Genomic DNA, 17,116 nt, shown 5'->3' with positions numbered 1-17,116 from the left:
TTCATTTTAGACCAATTAATTAATGCTCTACGAAATCATTTTCCCTGAATATTTTTTACTTGTGTAATCAGGAAGATAAGAAAGGAACTAGACTGCATCTCATCCACATTGTTATATCAAAGAAAATATTATTAAAACGGGAGTCTCATTGCTTGGCTTGATAGAGCAGATATTTAAAGGTGTAGTATATTGCTTGTACAAAGTAAGAAGGAAATTTCAAAAGCCTCAGGCATACTATAAAAAGAACTGGACTAGATGAATAGGGGTCAACAGTCAGAGAAAGAGTGAAGTACAAAGTGCCCTTAATGCCTCTGATACTTTTCTTTTTTAGAAATGGGTTGGGACTAATGAGGAGCCCCATTCAAAGACATATCAGATATCTCACATAATCCTGTCTACTCTCTGGAAGACTGGCTCAAATAGTACGGGTGTTGGCTTAGCAATGGAAACAGTTCTCATTCAAAACTGGAAATCTGAAATGTTTTCTTTTTCATTTTGATCTTCATTAAATATGGGTTGCTTTCCCTGATTTCGGAGGGAAGAAAATGTTGAAGAATACTAGTCTGTTTTCATGACATGTTGAAATTTTTCTCAGAAAGGAAGAAATCGTAAGGTTTTTAAAAAGAAAGACAAAACTCTAAAGACACCAGAAGGACATCAAAATCAGTACCAAGGGAGGAGTGAGATGGCAGTTAAGAGGTTCTTTCCATAAATAGTGACTCATGCCTTCTGGAGAAAACACTAGGCTCATGGTTACAACCGAAAACCTACATTCGCAGCAGCCCATCAGAGGCCCGGGGCATGGAGCTCCTGAGAGGGACACATGTAGGGATGATTGGTGGTGCTGCTGAGGGCTGCAGAGATGAGACAGCGGTGTGTATAACTGACAGGACCAATTGATGAGTGAGTGGGTTTCCTGCAGGGTGACAGATGCGCTTCTGAGATCTGTCAGACATGGCAATCTCTACCCACCTCCTCTGATCCGTGTTTGAACAAATGATACTGCTAGAAGAGACATAGAACCATCTTTAAGTGTTATAAATCCTTGAGCAGGAAAGCAAGTGTGTAAGACAGCTATTGCTTTAAATTTCTCCTTCCAAAAGAAATTTAGATTTTTGCCAGACCAAGTGGGCAAAGACATTGAACAGTTTGTGACACTGACATTTGTAAGTGGCTTCAGATACTGTGAGCTTAGAGAATTATAAGAATCTGAAGATCACCATATACTAGTACAAGCAGATACTGGTAGACCAGGAGAATTCAAAAATAAATCAATGAACAATCAATTGGTTCACAATAGAGGAATGTTTAAATAAGAGCACATCCACTTGATAGATTATTATGAACCATTAAAAAAGATAAATACAAAGACTATTTAGCCACAAGAGAAATGCACTGGGAGAGGATGGAAAAACACCCATAAGAGGAAAGACTGGGTGCGAACAGATGCTGTGTTAAGATTGAGTGAAATAATGTATGGCAAACATCTGCTCCAGTTCCCAATACTAGAGGGCATTCTACAAATTTAAAATTAGACAAATTTTAAATTGAATTTAAGGAAGTTATTAGAATCATGGTTGTTTGCTCATTTTATTTATGTCTTATTTGTTTGTTTGTGGCTAGACATAGAAGGATCACAGGAAGAAAAGGGAGAGCGTGTGCACTCTGAGATTTGCAGATAGAGGAAAAGCACCAAGAAAACAAAGTGCAAAATCAACTTTGGAGAAGGGGACATGAGAAACACACAGAGCAAATGACTACACCACTGGAGCTCGGCAACACAGAGGAGAAAGTAATTCTGAGGGGGATAAAATAATATTTGTGATAAAAGCTGTGGGAGTATGGGTGATAAATAAAGAGGTGATTTTAATAAAGGGAAGTAAACTATCATCCTGTACATCTCTAAGACGCTGGAAGGACAATTTAGAACAGAATAATGCACGCAAAGACAATGACTTGCTTCAAAGTTATAAAACCACTGTGAAATGATGGGAAGGCAATCTTTGGTCATTAAGATGCATTCCTCTAAGGGATATCAGATACTCTCAGGTGGAGACAGGTAGAGAGCACCAGAAACACTGGAGAGACAGGGCGGTGGTAGCTAGCAACCAGGCAGCAGGAGCCAATGGATGAACGCACTCCGTGTCATCCTAGCAATGCCACTGAGAAGGGACTCAACTGGAAGAGGACCTCACTCACCTGATATGTTTTAATCAGTAAAAACAACGTATCTGCTGTTGAACTTACAAAAATTCTCCCAAATATCAAGAGAAGATTTACTTTATACAGGCAGTTGAGACAGGGAGAGCACTCATTATGGACTGAATTTGTGCCCCCCACCTCAAAATTTATATACTGGAGCCTTAACCCTCAATGTAACTATATTTGGAGCCAGGGCCTTTAAGGAAGTAATTAAGGTTAAATGGGATCATAAAAGTAGGACCTTCAGTGGGACAGGCCCTCATCGTGGGATGGGACTGGTGTCCTTACAAGAAGAGGAAGATACACTAGAGATCTTTCTCTGACTGATCACACACACAGAGGAAAGGCCACACGAGGACATAGTAAGAAGGCGGCCATCTGCAAACCAGGAAGAAACTCTTCACCAGAAACCAAGACTGCCGGCATTTTGATCTTTGAGTTCCAGCCTCCAGCACGATGAGAATATAAATTTCTGTTGTTTAAGCCTCCCAGCCTGTGGTATTTGTTATGGCAGCCCTCATAGACTAATACAACACCCAAAGGGAATGGAGAAGGGAATGGCCAGGGGAGGGATTTAACAGAGAAAGAAACAACACCGGCAGAATGCCCGGGTCACATGGTGCTGCAAACTTGCAGAAAGAAGTTGTTTTTTCTTGGTGATTTGAGCCTTTTCCAGTCCCTTACAACCTGTTCTTGAAACTGCTGACTCAAAGAAGGAATTTAGACTAAGTGGGTATGTCCCTGGTACCAAGGAGCTAGGGGAGTCAATGGACAGTCAGAGGAAGATATTTTATGGTTATATATGCCGAGTGATGCTTGACACTTTACTCTGAAGAGTAAGGAAGAGCTTGGTAATAAAAGGCAAGTGACAGAATCCTTGGAAGAAAGCAAGCATGTTACCTTTTAATTTATCATGCCAGAGACAGAACCTTGAGAACAGGCACGTGTGGCTTCTAATACTCAGGAGAGGTGATCTCAAAGGCTCATGGAGAAGATGAGTGTATTCCATCTCAAAAAGCAATGGATTTAGCATCATTGAAATCGGGTCCAAGTCTTTAGCTCTATTCTTCCTTACTTGGTGGCTTTGGAAGTACCTCCTAAATTTCCACTTCCTAGTTTGTAAAATAATAATAGTAATGCCTGCCTTCACCACCCTAGAGTCCACAGAGCCCAATGCAAAAGGAATATTTGTCAATATGAATGCTAACATATGTCAGCATATGCAGAAAGCTATGAACTCTACAATTCTGGCAATGAAAATCATAAAGGTACACAATGAGAAGTAAGAACCATGACAGGAATCTAAAAAGAGTGATGAAGATTTATAGGAAATTAACAAAAAGAATATGTGTACCATTCAAAGAGCAAAACTCACAAATGCTTGTAAACATAGCTAAAGGCAATGAAGAAAAGCTTTGCCTGTGTTTGCAGGCAAGAGAAGAGCAAGAAAGGTGTGGTTACACTCTTTATAAATTTAATGATGAAAATTTTAGAAATAGAGAACTAATTTTATTTTTCTTCTCCCCTCTGTAAAGGAAAAAAGTCTTCAAATGGGAAAATATAAAATACAAGCCAACATAAAGGAACTGAAGACCAAGACAGATGAAGAAGTCGATTTCTTTCCAGAATGTGGAGACAACTTTTCAGTACAACTTCCAAATTGAAGGAGATCACCTGGAAAGTGCTGCAGAGATGGAGAGGTGCAAGGGGGGCCTAGACAGGAGCAGATGCACTTCCAACTTTATACTCATGATGTATTTTGTGTTTTCCTATTCACTGAGGGTCCTCAGTCCAAACATCATGGGAGATACCGGCCTATCAAATTATATTTGCTGTACAAACGAAAGGGGGTAGGGAGGGGAAGAGCCAATAAGAGTCAGTTGGCCATTATAGTATGTATCCTAACGGATTATGACAGACCAGAATAAAGTACTCAGCCTATCTAAATGAAATATAATAGAGATAAATACAAAATCCAAAAAAAAAGTTTGTTAAGAAAAGCAAAAATAAGTAGTCCCCTAAATAAAAATGACTTTATCATTAAAATAATATACAGAGCTCCAGTTTATCTAGCCTGATTCTGTCATCTCCTCTCTTTCCGGTGTTTCAACTGAAAAAATATAAGCCACCTTTTGGTGTATTCTTTCCACATTTATTGAGTATCTCTTTCCTCCAGGCACTGTGCCAGGTGTTACAGACACAGAAATGATTAAAATAATACCTTTGCCTTTCAAAGATTTCACCGTTTTGTAAAGGAGACATATTCTCGAAAAACACAGTTTGAGAGTCTATGATCAGGGCAGGAACAGGCGAACACTCAAGGTGCTACGGAGTATCTGCCAAGATGGTGACAGTTGAGATGGTTTGATCAGGTAAGACTCCACAGAGGAAGGAAGTCAGGCTTGCTTTGGGTAGACATTTTCCAGGAGGATTTAGAGGGAAGGGATTGATGACCATCAGGCAAAGGGAACAGCAGATGTAAAGGCCAGGCGATAGAGGCCAGAGGACATGGGGGGGGGGGGCAGCATTGTGAGGGAGACAAATGAGGAGCCATCAGCAAACACAGAGGAGGAAGATACTTGCTTGCTATGCTAGTAAGCACCTAACAATGAGATAGAGCTACAAGGCAGGAGTTACCCTATTTTTTGATAAAACCTTAAAAATCGGTTAAAGACATTAATACATTATGGCAGGCTTACCTAAAAATACAATACTATGTGTAGTATTTAAAAATCATGCATGACGTGGAACGGAAGAAATGGAAGTCACAGGAAGTCGTGAGGGAAGGAGACAGCTGCCGTGCTGGTCCTACCAGCCAAATCAACCCTGGCAATCCCTAAGATGACAGATGCCACAGCCGGATTGTCCTCATATCCAGGAGAAGGAAAAGGGAAAAATGATCAAGGCTCAATTTTGCTAACTCAGAAAATCAGAGAACTGCAAGCATCTTCAGTGATTATACTACAACATGCGTTCTTTTCATGCTAATCTATTCCATGTTGCAATTATATATACACATAGAGACGGAAAGAAACCATTCCATAGGCAAGCACACAGCAAGGCTTTCAAGAAATGAATGTGGTCATTTACAAGGCCACACCAGTAAATGGCTCAGTTTTATATGTCAAATATAGCAAATTATTGTGATCATCATTTCATTCTTAGCACCTAAAACTCTACATCAGGTTTTTATGAGCCTACTTTTTCCATTTCTCTAATAGATATTTGACTATGAAATATTTTATTTCACTTTCTTTTTTTTTTTAAGATTTTATTTTATTTATTTGACACAGAGACAGCCAGCGAGAGAGGGAACACAGCAGGGGGAGTGGGAGAGGAAGAAGCAGGCTCATATCGGAGGAGCCTGATGTGGGGCTCGATCCCAGAATGCCAGGATCACGCCCTGAGCCGAAGGCAGACGCTTAACCGCTGTGCCACCCAGGCGTCCCTATTTCACTGTGTTCTGTTTTGTGATTAGGTCCTATAGGATGTTATGAGTTTAAGAAACCAAATGTTATCTTCAGTGTTTGCTCTTTGCTTTCTTAACTGTATCCTGCTTCCTTTCCCAAATCATCCTCTCTTCTGTTTGTTTTAGGAAAGGCTGCACATCTTATGATACTTAAAAGACTGTGTTATGACATTTTACAGGCACCTGACGTTTTCCTAACAGGATTATAATGCAGGCTCCACATTAAAGCACAACACTTCAAATAAGCACAGAAATCATATACACAATGGAACAAAAGAGCCTATCTGAGCAGCTTTATAACTTTGCACAGAATTCCCTCACCACCACTTAAGATAGAATTGTTTTTATTTCAGCAATGTTCTTTTAATTAAGTCCTAAACATCTAAAACATGGCAAATGTAAATATGTATTATAAATCCTTAATTATGAGGATCGCTAAGCTTTCATGCAGCTTCCCGCCTTGGAGATAATTCTTTTTGTTCAAAATCAGCCAAAATTGAAAGATAAAAGCGAATGATATGAACAATGTTAAACTTTGTTTATAATGCCCTTCTCTTGGTACCAGTGTCACTTTACTGCACTGTATTTGAGAGTTACATTCTGCTTCAATTTATCTAGTGGTGTTTAAGCCAAAATCTCTCCTGCCATTTTATGCCTTCTTTGTCATGTTCAGAAAGACTAGCAACCTGCAACTAGCTAGAAGTTGAGTTAAATGTTGGGGTCCCTGAGATCTCCATGTCATATCCTAAAAAATAAAGCACTTTGGGATCACAAAAGGGCAACACTGCCCCTCTGTTTCGGAGGAGTTTAAATTGGATCCAGAAAGACCTCTTGTTAATTTTTAATCCCACATACTGTTTTAAAACTATACCAAAGATTATTCTGGTATGTTAGCAGCTAAGAAATTATCTTTTTCTATATTCCAACACTACTTAATTAAAGGGACAATGTTTTCCATTTCTCTACCAATAAGGACCATTCCCAATTCCCACCAACAATATCTTCCAACACATGCATGGGGAGTACGCACCTGTGAGCGTGCACATACAAACACAAACACACACACATACACACACACAAAATGACAATTTCATCTCAGCAACTCATTTCCCTTACAGACCATTTTCAATTTAGCTTCTTCCTTCTGTTTGGCTATCTGCTGATCAATATATTTTAAAAAGACAAACACAGAGAACCTGGGTAGCTCAGTTGGTTAAGCGTCTGCCTTCGGCTCAGGTCATGATCCCAGGACCCTGGGATCGAGCGCTATGTTGGGCTCCCTGTTCAGTGGGGAGTTTGCTTCTCCTTCTCCCTCCCTGCTCACGCTCACTCTCTCTCTCTCTCTCTCTCAAATAAATAAATAAAATCTTTAATGAAAAAAGAATTGTTTTTTTTAAAAGACAAACACATATCATTATCTTCAAAAACTAAAAATGTCTTGAAAATAGACAGCTATATATTCAATCTCTTACAGCACAACTATTAACCCAGAGGGAAATTTAACTTTCTCAAATTTTCCCCAAAATCTCTCTCTTGGGTCTGATACAGCAAAGGTCAGGTTGATAAGAAACTGTGGGGCTCTCAGTTGTGAGCCATTCAGTGTCATCCAGGCATCTATGAACTCCAAGGCTTGAGACCAATTCCAAAGAGTTTATCAGTGCCCTCATTCAAAGGGCATTTAAAAAAAAAATCTCTCTATAAACAGAAAGGGGGAATGAACCATGAGAGATTATGGACTGTGGGAAACAAACTGAGGGCTTCAGAGGGGAGGTGCATGGGGGAATGGGATAGGCTGGTGATGGATATTAAGGAGGGCACGTATTGCATGGAGCACTGGGTGTTATACGCAAGTAATGAATCATGGAACTTTACATCAAAAACTAGGGATGTACTGTATGGTGACTAACATAATATAATAAAAAATATTATTAAAAAATCTCTATATATACGTTATAACTGCAGAGTAAGTCAAGTAATAAGATTATAGGTTATACTTTGCTTTGAAACTATACGATAAACACAATTTAGGAAGGCAGGTGAATTTATATATTTACATGCTGTTTCTAAACTAATATCAACCTATGACCTCAGTTGTAAGTACCATAATTGCCAGTGGGGGGTTAAAATGGTTACAGAAACAAATATGTCTTTTATGATTTGGAAGCACATAATATCTTATTCTAGAGCACTGCCAAGTAATGAGAGGTACTTAATAAAAAAAGTAATTAGAGCTATAGCCAACTGATACATATCATACCATTTTTTCCTTTGTGATTTAAATACCTTAGAGGTAAATTTCATCACTGCTCTATTAAATACTTATGGCATTAAAAACTTTTATAGTTACTAATTTTAAACTACTTAAAATGTCAAATGTTTCCAAGCTTCACTCATTTTCCCAATTATTACATTGGAATGACTCATTAACTGTCACATAAACAGACCCACTTTTACCTCCTGTTATGCTATGTCCCTGATTTTATTACCAGAGTACCACTTTTCCATGAACCATGACAAAAATTCGTTGGAGGGAAAAAAAAAAAAAAAAACCCAAACAAAACAAATACTCTTCCTCTTCCAAATACCAATTTTCCTCAAAAGAATGGAAGCAATAATGATAATTTGTAATAGATTTTACATGTACATTCTTTACCATTACATAATACTGTACATGGTACATAATAGTACATAGTACCTGAACATCTTAGCAAGACATTTTGATGAAAACTTCATCCTCCAGAAATCGATTGAGAAAGAAACATATCTTTACTTGTGCAGTAACATATCAGATTTGGTCTTTATTAAATAGACCTGGGTAAATCAGCTTTGTAGAGGGTTTAAGTTCATAGACTAAAGACAACAAAAACTGGTTCTAGAAGTCAAATAAAAAATTACATATGTATATGTACATACATATACCTATTTGAAGCACACAGACAACTACAGCTTTAGAACTCATTGAAGAAATCTGAGTGTTGAAACCTCAGACATCAGAGTTTCCCCAAAAAAAGCAGTCAAGAAGATAATCCAATGGTCAATGACACCTTCGTTATTTAGAAAAACATTTACTGTAATTTAGAGTTATGGGTAAACTATTATTTCTCAAGAAATTTTAAATCTTTTTTTTTTAACCCTCAAAACCTTCAAATTACAATATTAATCTCCAGGGTAAATTATTTCATTTAAGTATATTTAGTTAACTGAGACTTTTTGATGTGTTCATTCTTCCCTTAAGAAGGACTTTCATGTGATGTGATGAGCACTGGGTGTTCTATGCAACTGATGAATTGTTGAACTCTACACCTGAAACTAATGATGTACTATATGTTGGCTAATTGAATTTTTAAAAAAAAGAATTTAATATATTTTTTAAATGCCAACATAAGAATGATATAAATATCTCAATTGTAAAAATAAATTACGGCCCTGATTACCAAGAAAAAAAAAAAAGGACTTCCAGTGGTAATCACAAGTTCTCCTAAAGCTCTACAGTTTTTGTCTGCGTTTAGTTTGGGGCATTTATTTCTCTTTCTGAGATTTTCCTTTTTAAGTGACCCTAGCATTTAATCCTACAATTCAAGACCTGTTTTTAAAGATCTGTTAAAGAGTATTTCTAAAAGTTCCTAAATGAAATACACATTAAAATAATTATTCATATATTCTATGAGAATTCACTCCACCACCACAACACAGCTCATTTTGCTACATGAATGTAGTTAATTCTTGAAACATGCCCTATTTTAGGCAAATATTATGCAACAGGTCTCCCCTTCCCTATCATACTTGTTGTCTTGAAAAATAGCAATGATTCTAGACAAATACTAAAAGGGTTATTGAAGCCAAAATTTCTGAATCAATAAAAATTTTTAAAAATTAAGCTAAGCAAGAATTGAAATACCAGCCCACTGAAAAAATCAGATCAAAGCCTGCATTATTTAATATTTCACCAGAGACATTCACTACCAATCTGAATACATGCATATCTGGGATGTACATAACAATGTTAGATAAGCTTTCACTACTCTTCCTAGTGTGTTCAGGAGTTAGGCCAGTCCATGAACTTTCAATAACTAAGGAAAGAAAGAGATTTTAAAAGGAGAGTGGAGGGCTTAGATAAACTGACTAACTGGCAACCCAAAGGTCGTGGAATTCATTAGTTGACAATACTAAGACTCTAATATTGATTTATCTGAGGTAAAAGCAATTCAAATTCTAAATATGGTATCAAATTGAGAAAATAGATATTTATAAAGCAAATATATAAATACTCTATTGTAAAAAAAATTCAGAACCATGTAATGACAGGTGTCACTGTCCCTTATCATCCATTCATAGGGGATAATCATGAGCCCACTACAGTTCTTGTTGACACCCAGAGTAAGTCACATTTCAGTGAGCTCTATGAGACTGTCCTTGGTTGTCTTTGATTTGGAAATCGGTTTTTTGATTAGACAAAAATCTTCATTAGAGCTGAGCCATTAAAAACAGAATTATGAAAAATAAAGTATTTTAACACATGGCTATTTACCTTGGGGAAGAAAGTTACAACGGAATTTCAATGAAAAGAATTTGTAAAAGGTTATATTCCATCATATTTTTAAGTTAAACTTAAAAAAAAACTACATTAAACAGTATAGTGTAAATAAAACGAGGGCAATGATCAGTTCTTGAAAATGAAAAGTAAATACAACTCCAAATGGATGAGACATTTACATAAAAATTAATTATGTTGGCATGAGTAGGTGAAAGGCACCTGCATAGTTATTATGAATTCTCAGTGGGCAGTGCTTAAATGAAAGTCTATTTTTTAATTTATTCTAGAAAGTTCACCAATTTCAGCGTTTGTAGACAGCTACTACTGTAAAAGTCACAGGGACAAGAATACTCTTCCAATAAGATCATCTCCCTCATACAATCAGTGATTCCAAATGCAAGTTTCTGATTAGTATGGAATGGGATAATTTACACTCATGAAAGTATAAAATAAAACAGAATTTTCATTCAAAATATCTGAGATGCAATTACTTATACACTTTATTGAACTTCTTATATTAACAGGATTACTTGAGATTGAAGGTGCCCCTTTAGCAACCAAAACTGCTGAAGCTTTACAAATAGTTACAAGTAATTCATACCCACTGAAATAACAATATTTCTGAACAATAAAGTCTTTAAGAAGAAACATATGAGGAAGATACTAATTTGAAGGTCTCTTCTGTGATAGTTCCTAGTAATTAATTTCAGTACCGCAATTCCACAAGTATGTATTTCTGTGCTAAATAATTAAGACTAAATTTTATCACAGCAGTATAATTTATATACTACCCATGCCTCACCATTATATTGTATGTTACTTAAATCAAGGGTCAATGGACTTTTTCTATAAAAAGCCAGATAGTAAAGAATATCACGTGGGTCTTCGTATAAAGAGAGGGAAGTCAATTTTCAGAACAATTTTGTTGATAAAATGCAAAATATAATAATAATAACTGAGTACAATTTTTGGCATACGTGCCTACTCATGAGAGGAATGGATGACTGAAATTCAGATTTCATATAATTTTTTTGTGCCACAAAGAATTCTTTTAATTTTTTTCCAAATATTTAAAAAAACTTCTCTTCCAAACATTTAAAAATAGAAAAACCACTCTTAGCTCAAAACAAGGCAGTGGGCCATATTTGGCCAAACTCTGAGCTAAATATTACACTATCTTACAATTGATGTTATGCAATTCTATTAATTTGTTTTCACTGAAGAGGTAAATTAATTCAATCTTGATATAGAGACTGGGTCCCAGAAAGGAACTGTTTGCATCTGATACAAATTCCAAAATTTTAGAAGACAATAACGTTTATTACTAAGAGTAAGCACTTTGTGTCCTGTGAAAGTCATATTTTTGAGCCTCGTGTTAGCTATGAGTTGTGTCATCCCCAGAGCTGGAGACTGCCCTTACCAGAAGGTATTTGGGATGCATGCAATCAGAAGAGGAGAGAAGGCACCAAACTGAAGAAAGCAAATCAGAATTATTGTTAGAAAAGTGAGTCAAAGCGCATGCTCACCTGTATGTCCAAAGGTCAGCTATTTATGCATTGTATCATATCATTACATTTCATCAGTACTTTACTCTTACAGTCTAGTTATTTTTTGCCATGGGAAGAAATTCTTGGGAGAAGAAGGAAAAGTAGGAAGCTTCAGGAAAGAATTACAAGGTTGAATTTTAACAATTTGGGAATGTGTTCAGTTGCATTCACATTGCATCCCAGAGCCCACAAGAGTCATGATCTACTCGAGCAATTACCTTCATCTATTGCTGATTTTAACATATTCTTTCCATGCTTCTTTCAGAGTAGATATCAGATAAGCCTTTTTTCAATTAGATAACAGAACTTAACTACTAATTAAGTCATTCATAAGCTACTTGGTGAGCATTAAATATTTTCAAAGTAAGACTCAGCAGGAGGCCAGGAAGCCTTCGTCACATGATCAGCAAGAGTTAAAAATAATAGCAAGACTCTTACTTGCCTTAGTCTATACACCTGTTCCTTCTTTTGTGGTGAGTCAACCTCTCTGCCCAAAACATCTTAATGTTCAGCAAGAAACTGTGAGCCCATAAGAATAATTATAAAAATAGATATCTCCCTTCTCAAATCACATCTGTTGGTAGCAAGTGAAGAAACCAACGACAGTCCGTGCAGTGTATCAAAGAGCTAGCCCTTCCAGGACGACCTACCTGTCTCTAAACTTCCATGAAAGGAATACTTTAATATAGTAACAAATTTGTCTTGACCAAAACAAAGAGGAAAGACCTGGGGCTGGTTCACTGCTTTTGGAGTGTCAAGGAGGGCGCTAGTAGGCAAAGAATGTGGTCCATCCAACCTATTTCAGCTTTAGACAGGTGAGGAGTAAGCAGAGCCACTGAATATGTGTGAGCGTGTCCATCTGGTGGTTTATACAGGTTTATTTACATATATACATGTGCACATACACATAAACATGTATGTGTATGTGTGTGTATTTGCACAGAAGCCTTCCAATGTAAAGTTACCGTGTTGATTAATTAGATCAACTAACATTCAAATTAAAGTACGCCTAATCCCTGAGCTATTCCTGGTTTAGAGTGTTGTCCCGTGAAAGCTTTCACACTGGCAGCCTTAGGTAGTCTTGGGCTGACTCAGTGGAGAACAGATTTGCTCTTGGTGAATCAGCTGTAAATAGAGGAAGAAGGTCTTTGTATTCACCTGGGAGACTGACCTTTAATTTTCTTTATTTAAATTCAGTTCTCCCTGACTTTAATATTGGTATTCAAGATTGATTAATGTTTTAATATAAAGTCTTGTCCAGATGAATTATTGGTGTTACTGTAAAACTTTAAAATGCTTATGCTGAAAAAAATGAAAAATACAAAAAATAAAGAAGCTTCCGCTGGTTGAGGGTCACTTGTCCATAGACTGAATCCCAGCCTTGCTGGTAAACATATACACTTGTTCTTCCAAACAAGATAAAACATATGAAGCATCTTGGTAGTAAGCAGACCTTGCTTCCTTCCAAAACTTAAAAAAAAAAAAAAACCAACTAAGTATCAAAGAATAAAACAAAAATTGGGAAATGAATTTTTCTCATATATATTATTGCAAATCGTACTATCTAAGTGATATTAACAAGAAATTATTAAACGCAATTTTAATTAGATGAGGGCATTTAATTGCATTTTTGACACATTAAGAACTGTCAACTCAATATATATGGTAACCAAGAACTCCAGCTTTAATACTTAAATAATTCCTAATAATTTAAAATTTTATAGGTTCTTTAAGTTTTTTCCAATGTTTAGAAGAGCATTAAACCACTTCATGAACAAACCAAAGCTGAGAGAACACAGAACCAGGGTTGAAATTTTAAGTGCCAGCCAGAGGCCCAGCCAAAGCTAAGCACTCCTGAATATTCTGCTCTCCTCGGGTCTCAGCAGCTCCTCTGCCCTTCACTAAAAAGATCTATTTCAAAAGAAAGCTACTTAATGTGGATCTGCCTTTTATTGGACTTCAAGAAAACAAACATAAATAACTATCAAACAAACAAATATCAATCATATTCATATATTATTAACCCAAATACAGGCAGTGCCTTGGAAAGACACGACTGCGTTTAGGACAGACATCAGCTCTGCTTTTCTGAAGGAAACGATGCCTCAAGTGATGTGCTTTACATCGTAAGAGTGACCTCTAGTGCCTTCCTTTTTGGTTGAACTTCTGTAGTTGGACGATGAATTACTTATGCCTTCTCTCTACAAAACTTTGTGTGCATGGGTGTGTGTGTCTGTCTAGTTATTGTCTGTTTGTTGCAATGCATGTCAGATGCTACCATTACAGCCTTCCAAGATTCTGACTAGGTGAAAATAGACAAATTTTCTTGTCTCATGGAATTCTTATACAACCAAATTAAAACTGAATCTGAAACACAGTGCAGCATCTGAGGGATATTCTCTTTTTGCAGAGTGATGGATACACCATGCCATTAAATGAGCTAATACTGCGTGAGAACCTGAAATCGCAGTAGCCATGCAGTGTAAATGGACATTCGACTTGTGCCAGAAGGGTCATTGATCATGTCTTTCCCACATCAGAGTGCTTTAGTGTGCTCAAGGGATGTGCCATAGCAAATGCCTGATTACTGGCTTATTTGTATCCCCTAAACCTAAACTTGGTCGTACAGCAGCATCAATTCCCGAACAGGCCTCATAGCCCTTTCTGGAAAAGCAAATGAGCTTTTCCCTTTAAATCAGGGAAAGAGATAAAAAGTTGAATTTGCAGAGCTTATTTATCATTCATCGAGGAGGGGAAAATTCTCCCATTTAGGGATTTTAAGCCAAATATAACTTCTAAAACTTTTTCTGTCTCTAATAAAAAGTGGATGAAGGGAGTTCTGCCAAATTATTTTGGATGATACTTAAATAAGAAATAAGGTCTTAATAAATCTTCCCTGAATCAATTAACTTAGAATATCCAATCACAAATGTTTGAAGTTAAAAATAATACTTTCAATAATTCATACTTTTGAAAAATCACCTAAACGTTTTTCCTTTAAGCAAAATGTAGGAATTGAGCCCTTTCAAGAGTACTCAAATCTCATTCTTTAGGGAGTGAGGGCAAAATTCTTAATACTGGGGTCACTTCCACCAGTTTTGCTCTTGAATTCTGCAGTGCATTTTGGTTATTTGCCTGGCATCGTTTTAAAGATGCAGCCAGCTATCAGTCTGCCAATGCAAACTTCAGAAATCTAAGCTAATGCAGCATAAGGTAAAGTCTGCCAGTTGTTTTCCTGTTACACATAATTCCAATAAAATTCAGTAATCCTTAAAAAGGAAGAAATGAAGACATTCACAGGCTATTCCCTGGTTAAGATGCTAATTTAATGTTTTACTAGAACTTGAGCTTTCTCAATGAATATTCAAAGACGAGAGGATTAGAGTCTGCTCATGGACCAAAAAAAAGAAATGACACTTTGCATATTTTGACCAGACCAGGAGGAAAGATATGTGTAAAGCCAGTCATATTTGCAAGATTTTTATGTGAGGCTTCATTTATAGCAATATGCTTTGCAGCACTGCCAGTTGCAAATAATAATAATAAAACAACAGAATTAAAGTTTTGCAGAGAGCCCCCCCCCCACTACCACCACTGCAAGTTTTAAATCATTTGCTGTATACTTACAGGAATTCCCAGCTATGACCCTTTTCCAGTTTTGAGTAGATAACAGAAGTAGCGTCTTGAGGACAGCTCCGGTGATAGACCCCATGTTCACATTTGTTGGGCTCCCCCAAAAGATCTTGAGTGGCTCTCTGAGCGCTGTCTGGGTCTTCAACACCTCTGGGTCTCTCGGTCGCTCTCCCTCCTTCCCTCCTCTCTCTCTCTCTCTTTCTCTCTCTCTCTCTCTCTCTCTCACACACACACACACACACACACACACAGAGGCACAGGCACACACACAGACTCACACACCCCACACACAGCCCTGACTCCTCAGTGAAAGGCACCCAGCATCTTTCCTAACAGGCAGGAACGACCAGGCCACGCCCACTCCTCGCCGTGGCGGTCCCCGACTGTGGCAGCGGTCCCTCCTCCAAATTCACAGCGGCGCTCGGAGCCCACCGCGCGCAGCGCCGCTGATGGAAGCTGCACCTGCAGGCGCTGCCTGCTGCTCCGGGGCCTCCTCGGGGCTCCCTCCCCGCCCCGCTATTCTCCAACAGTCCTTAACCCTTTCTCCCCTCTGGAGATGTGGGTGGGGGAAGGGGTGAGGCGGTGAAGCCTCCCGATTTTCTGGAGGTCTCGCCTTTAGCGGAGCCAGTCAACACACTGAGCTAATTCCTGAGTATCCGGGAGGGCAGCCAGGTAAAACTGCGTTATGTTTCAAAACAAAAGCATAAAAGAAGACAGAAATAACTAAGCAGTATTGGTAAATTGTAGCTAAAACTGGCCTCAGGGAAAATACTTGCTGTTGTTTTTCTCTGTTTATATAAAACTATCCTCTTCAGCTATGGTGCCAGGATTTTATTATGGAAATTCCTCACAAGGAAACAGACATTCCTGTTTGGCAGATATTTAGAATCATCTGGTAATAGTCTGCAAGAAATTAACATTTCTTATTTTAGTGCATCAGGAGGACAAATCCACAAACTGAATGCTTTGGATGGATTTATTTTGATGAATACATCATGCTGTGAACAGGCAGCTGCATTCTACAAATTCTTTAATAACAATTCCCAAAAGGCCTGAAATGAAGAATGATGGGATACTGAAGGAGGGGACCCGCCCCACCCCCCCCCCCACGCACACACACCCCAAACCTAAACAATGTAAAGATGTAATTCAAATGCTTTAAAGGAGAGAGGAATAAAGTTGAAATCAGAAGCTCATCGACTACAGAAAAATTACTCTTCTAATGGCTGATCCATGAATACTCCTATTTCTTGAATAGAATATTAAAATATTTAAATAATGGAGTTAATATCACATAATGAGTGTATCACGTGGTATCACACAGGATAATCTCTTTAAATGTGAAGATATTTAACTGATAATGTGCTAGATTTTACAAGAGCAGGAATCCTAGAGTTCTCAAGCATCTCTTGATGATTAGGAATTCAAAGACGCATAAGCCTGTAGCAGCAGTACCCTTGCTATGGAATGAATGAAATAAAGAAAAAAGGATAGATGCATCCTCTTGTCTAACCATAAGAACTAAACAAATAGGTTTGGCTCTTGCCTACAAACAAAGCAGAACAGGTAATTTTTTCTTTTCCTACTTTACAGATGAGAAACCAAGAACAGAGAATTTAAATAATTGGTAGAGGTCATAGAGTTAGTTAAGTAAAGTACCGAAGATGAGACTTTGTTTTTCTGACTCCCAATTTTCCTGCTCTCACCCTGGGACTTGCTGCCCCTCACATC

At 37.6% G+C, this 17,116-nt stretch overlaps 1 protein-coding gene across 1 annotated transcript in view; it reads right to left on the bottom strand.

Annotated features, from left to right (window-relative positions):
* The window catches only part of CNTNAP4 (contactin associated protein family member 4), a 238,169-nt gene extending 222,341 nt beyond the window's left edge, over window positions 1–15,828 (bottom strand). Inside the window, exon 1 of the mRNA XM_026495274.4 lies at window positions 15,380–15,828. Within this exon, the coding sequence (XP_026351059.1) occupies window positions 15,380–15,464 (85 nt within the window). The 5' untranslated portion in view covers window positions 15,465–15,828. The remainder of the gene's footprint in view (window positions 1–15,379) is intronic.
* Window positions 15,829–17,116: the final 1,288 nt, after the last annotated feature.

This window comes from Ursus arctos, unplaced genomic scaffold, assembly GCF_023065955.2.
Source record: "Ursus arctos isolate Adak ecotype North America unplaced genomic scaffold, UrsArc2.0 scaffold_19, whole genome shotgun sequence".
Lineage (NCBI taxonomy): Eukaryota > Metazoa > Chordata > Mammalia > Carnivora > Ursidae > Ursus > Ursus arctos.
This window is presented reverse-complemented; position numbering and strand designations above follow the sequence as displayed.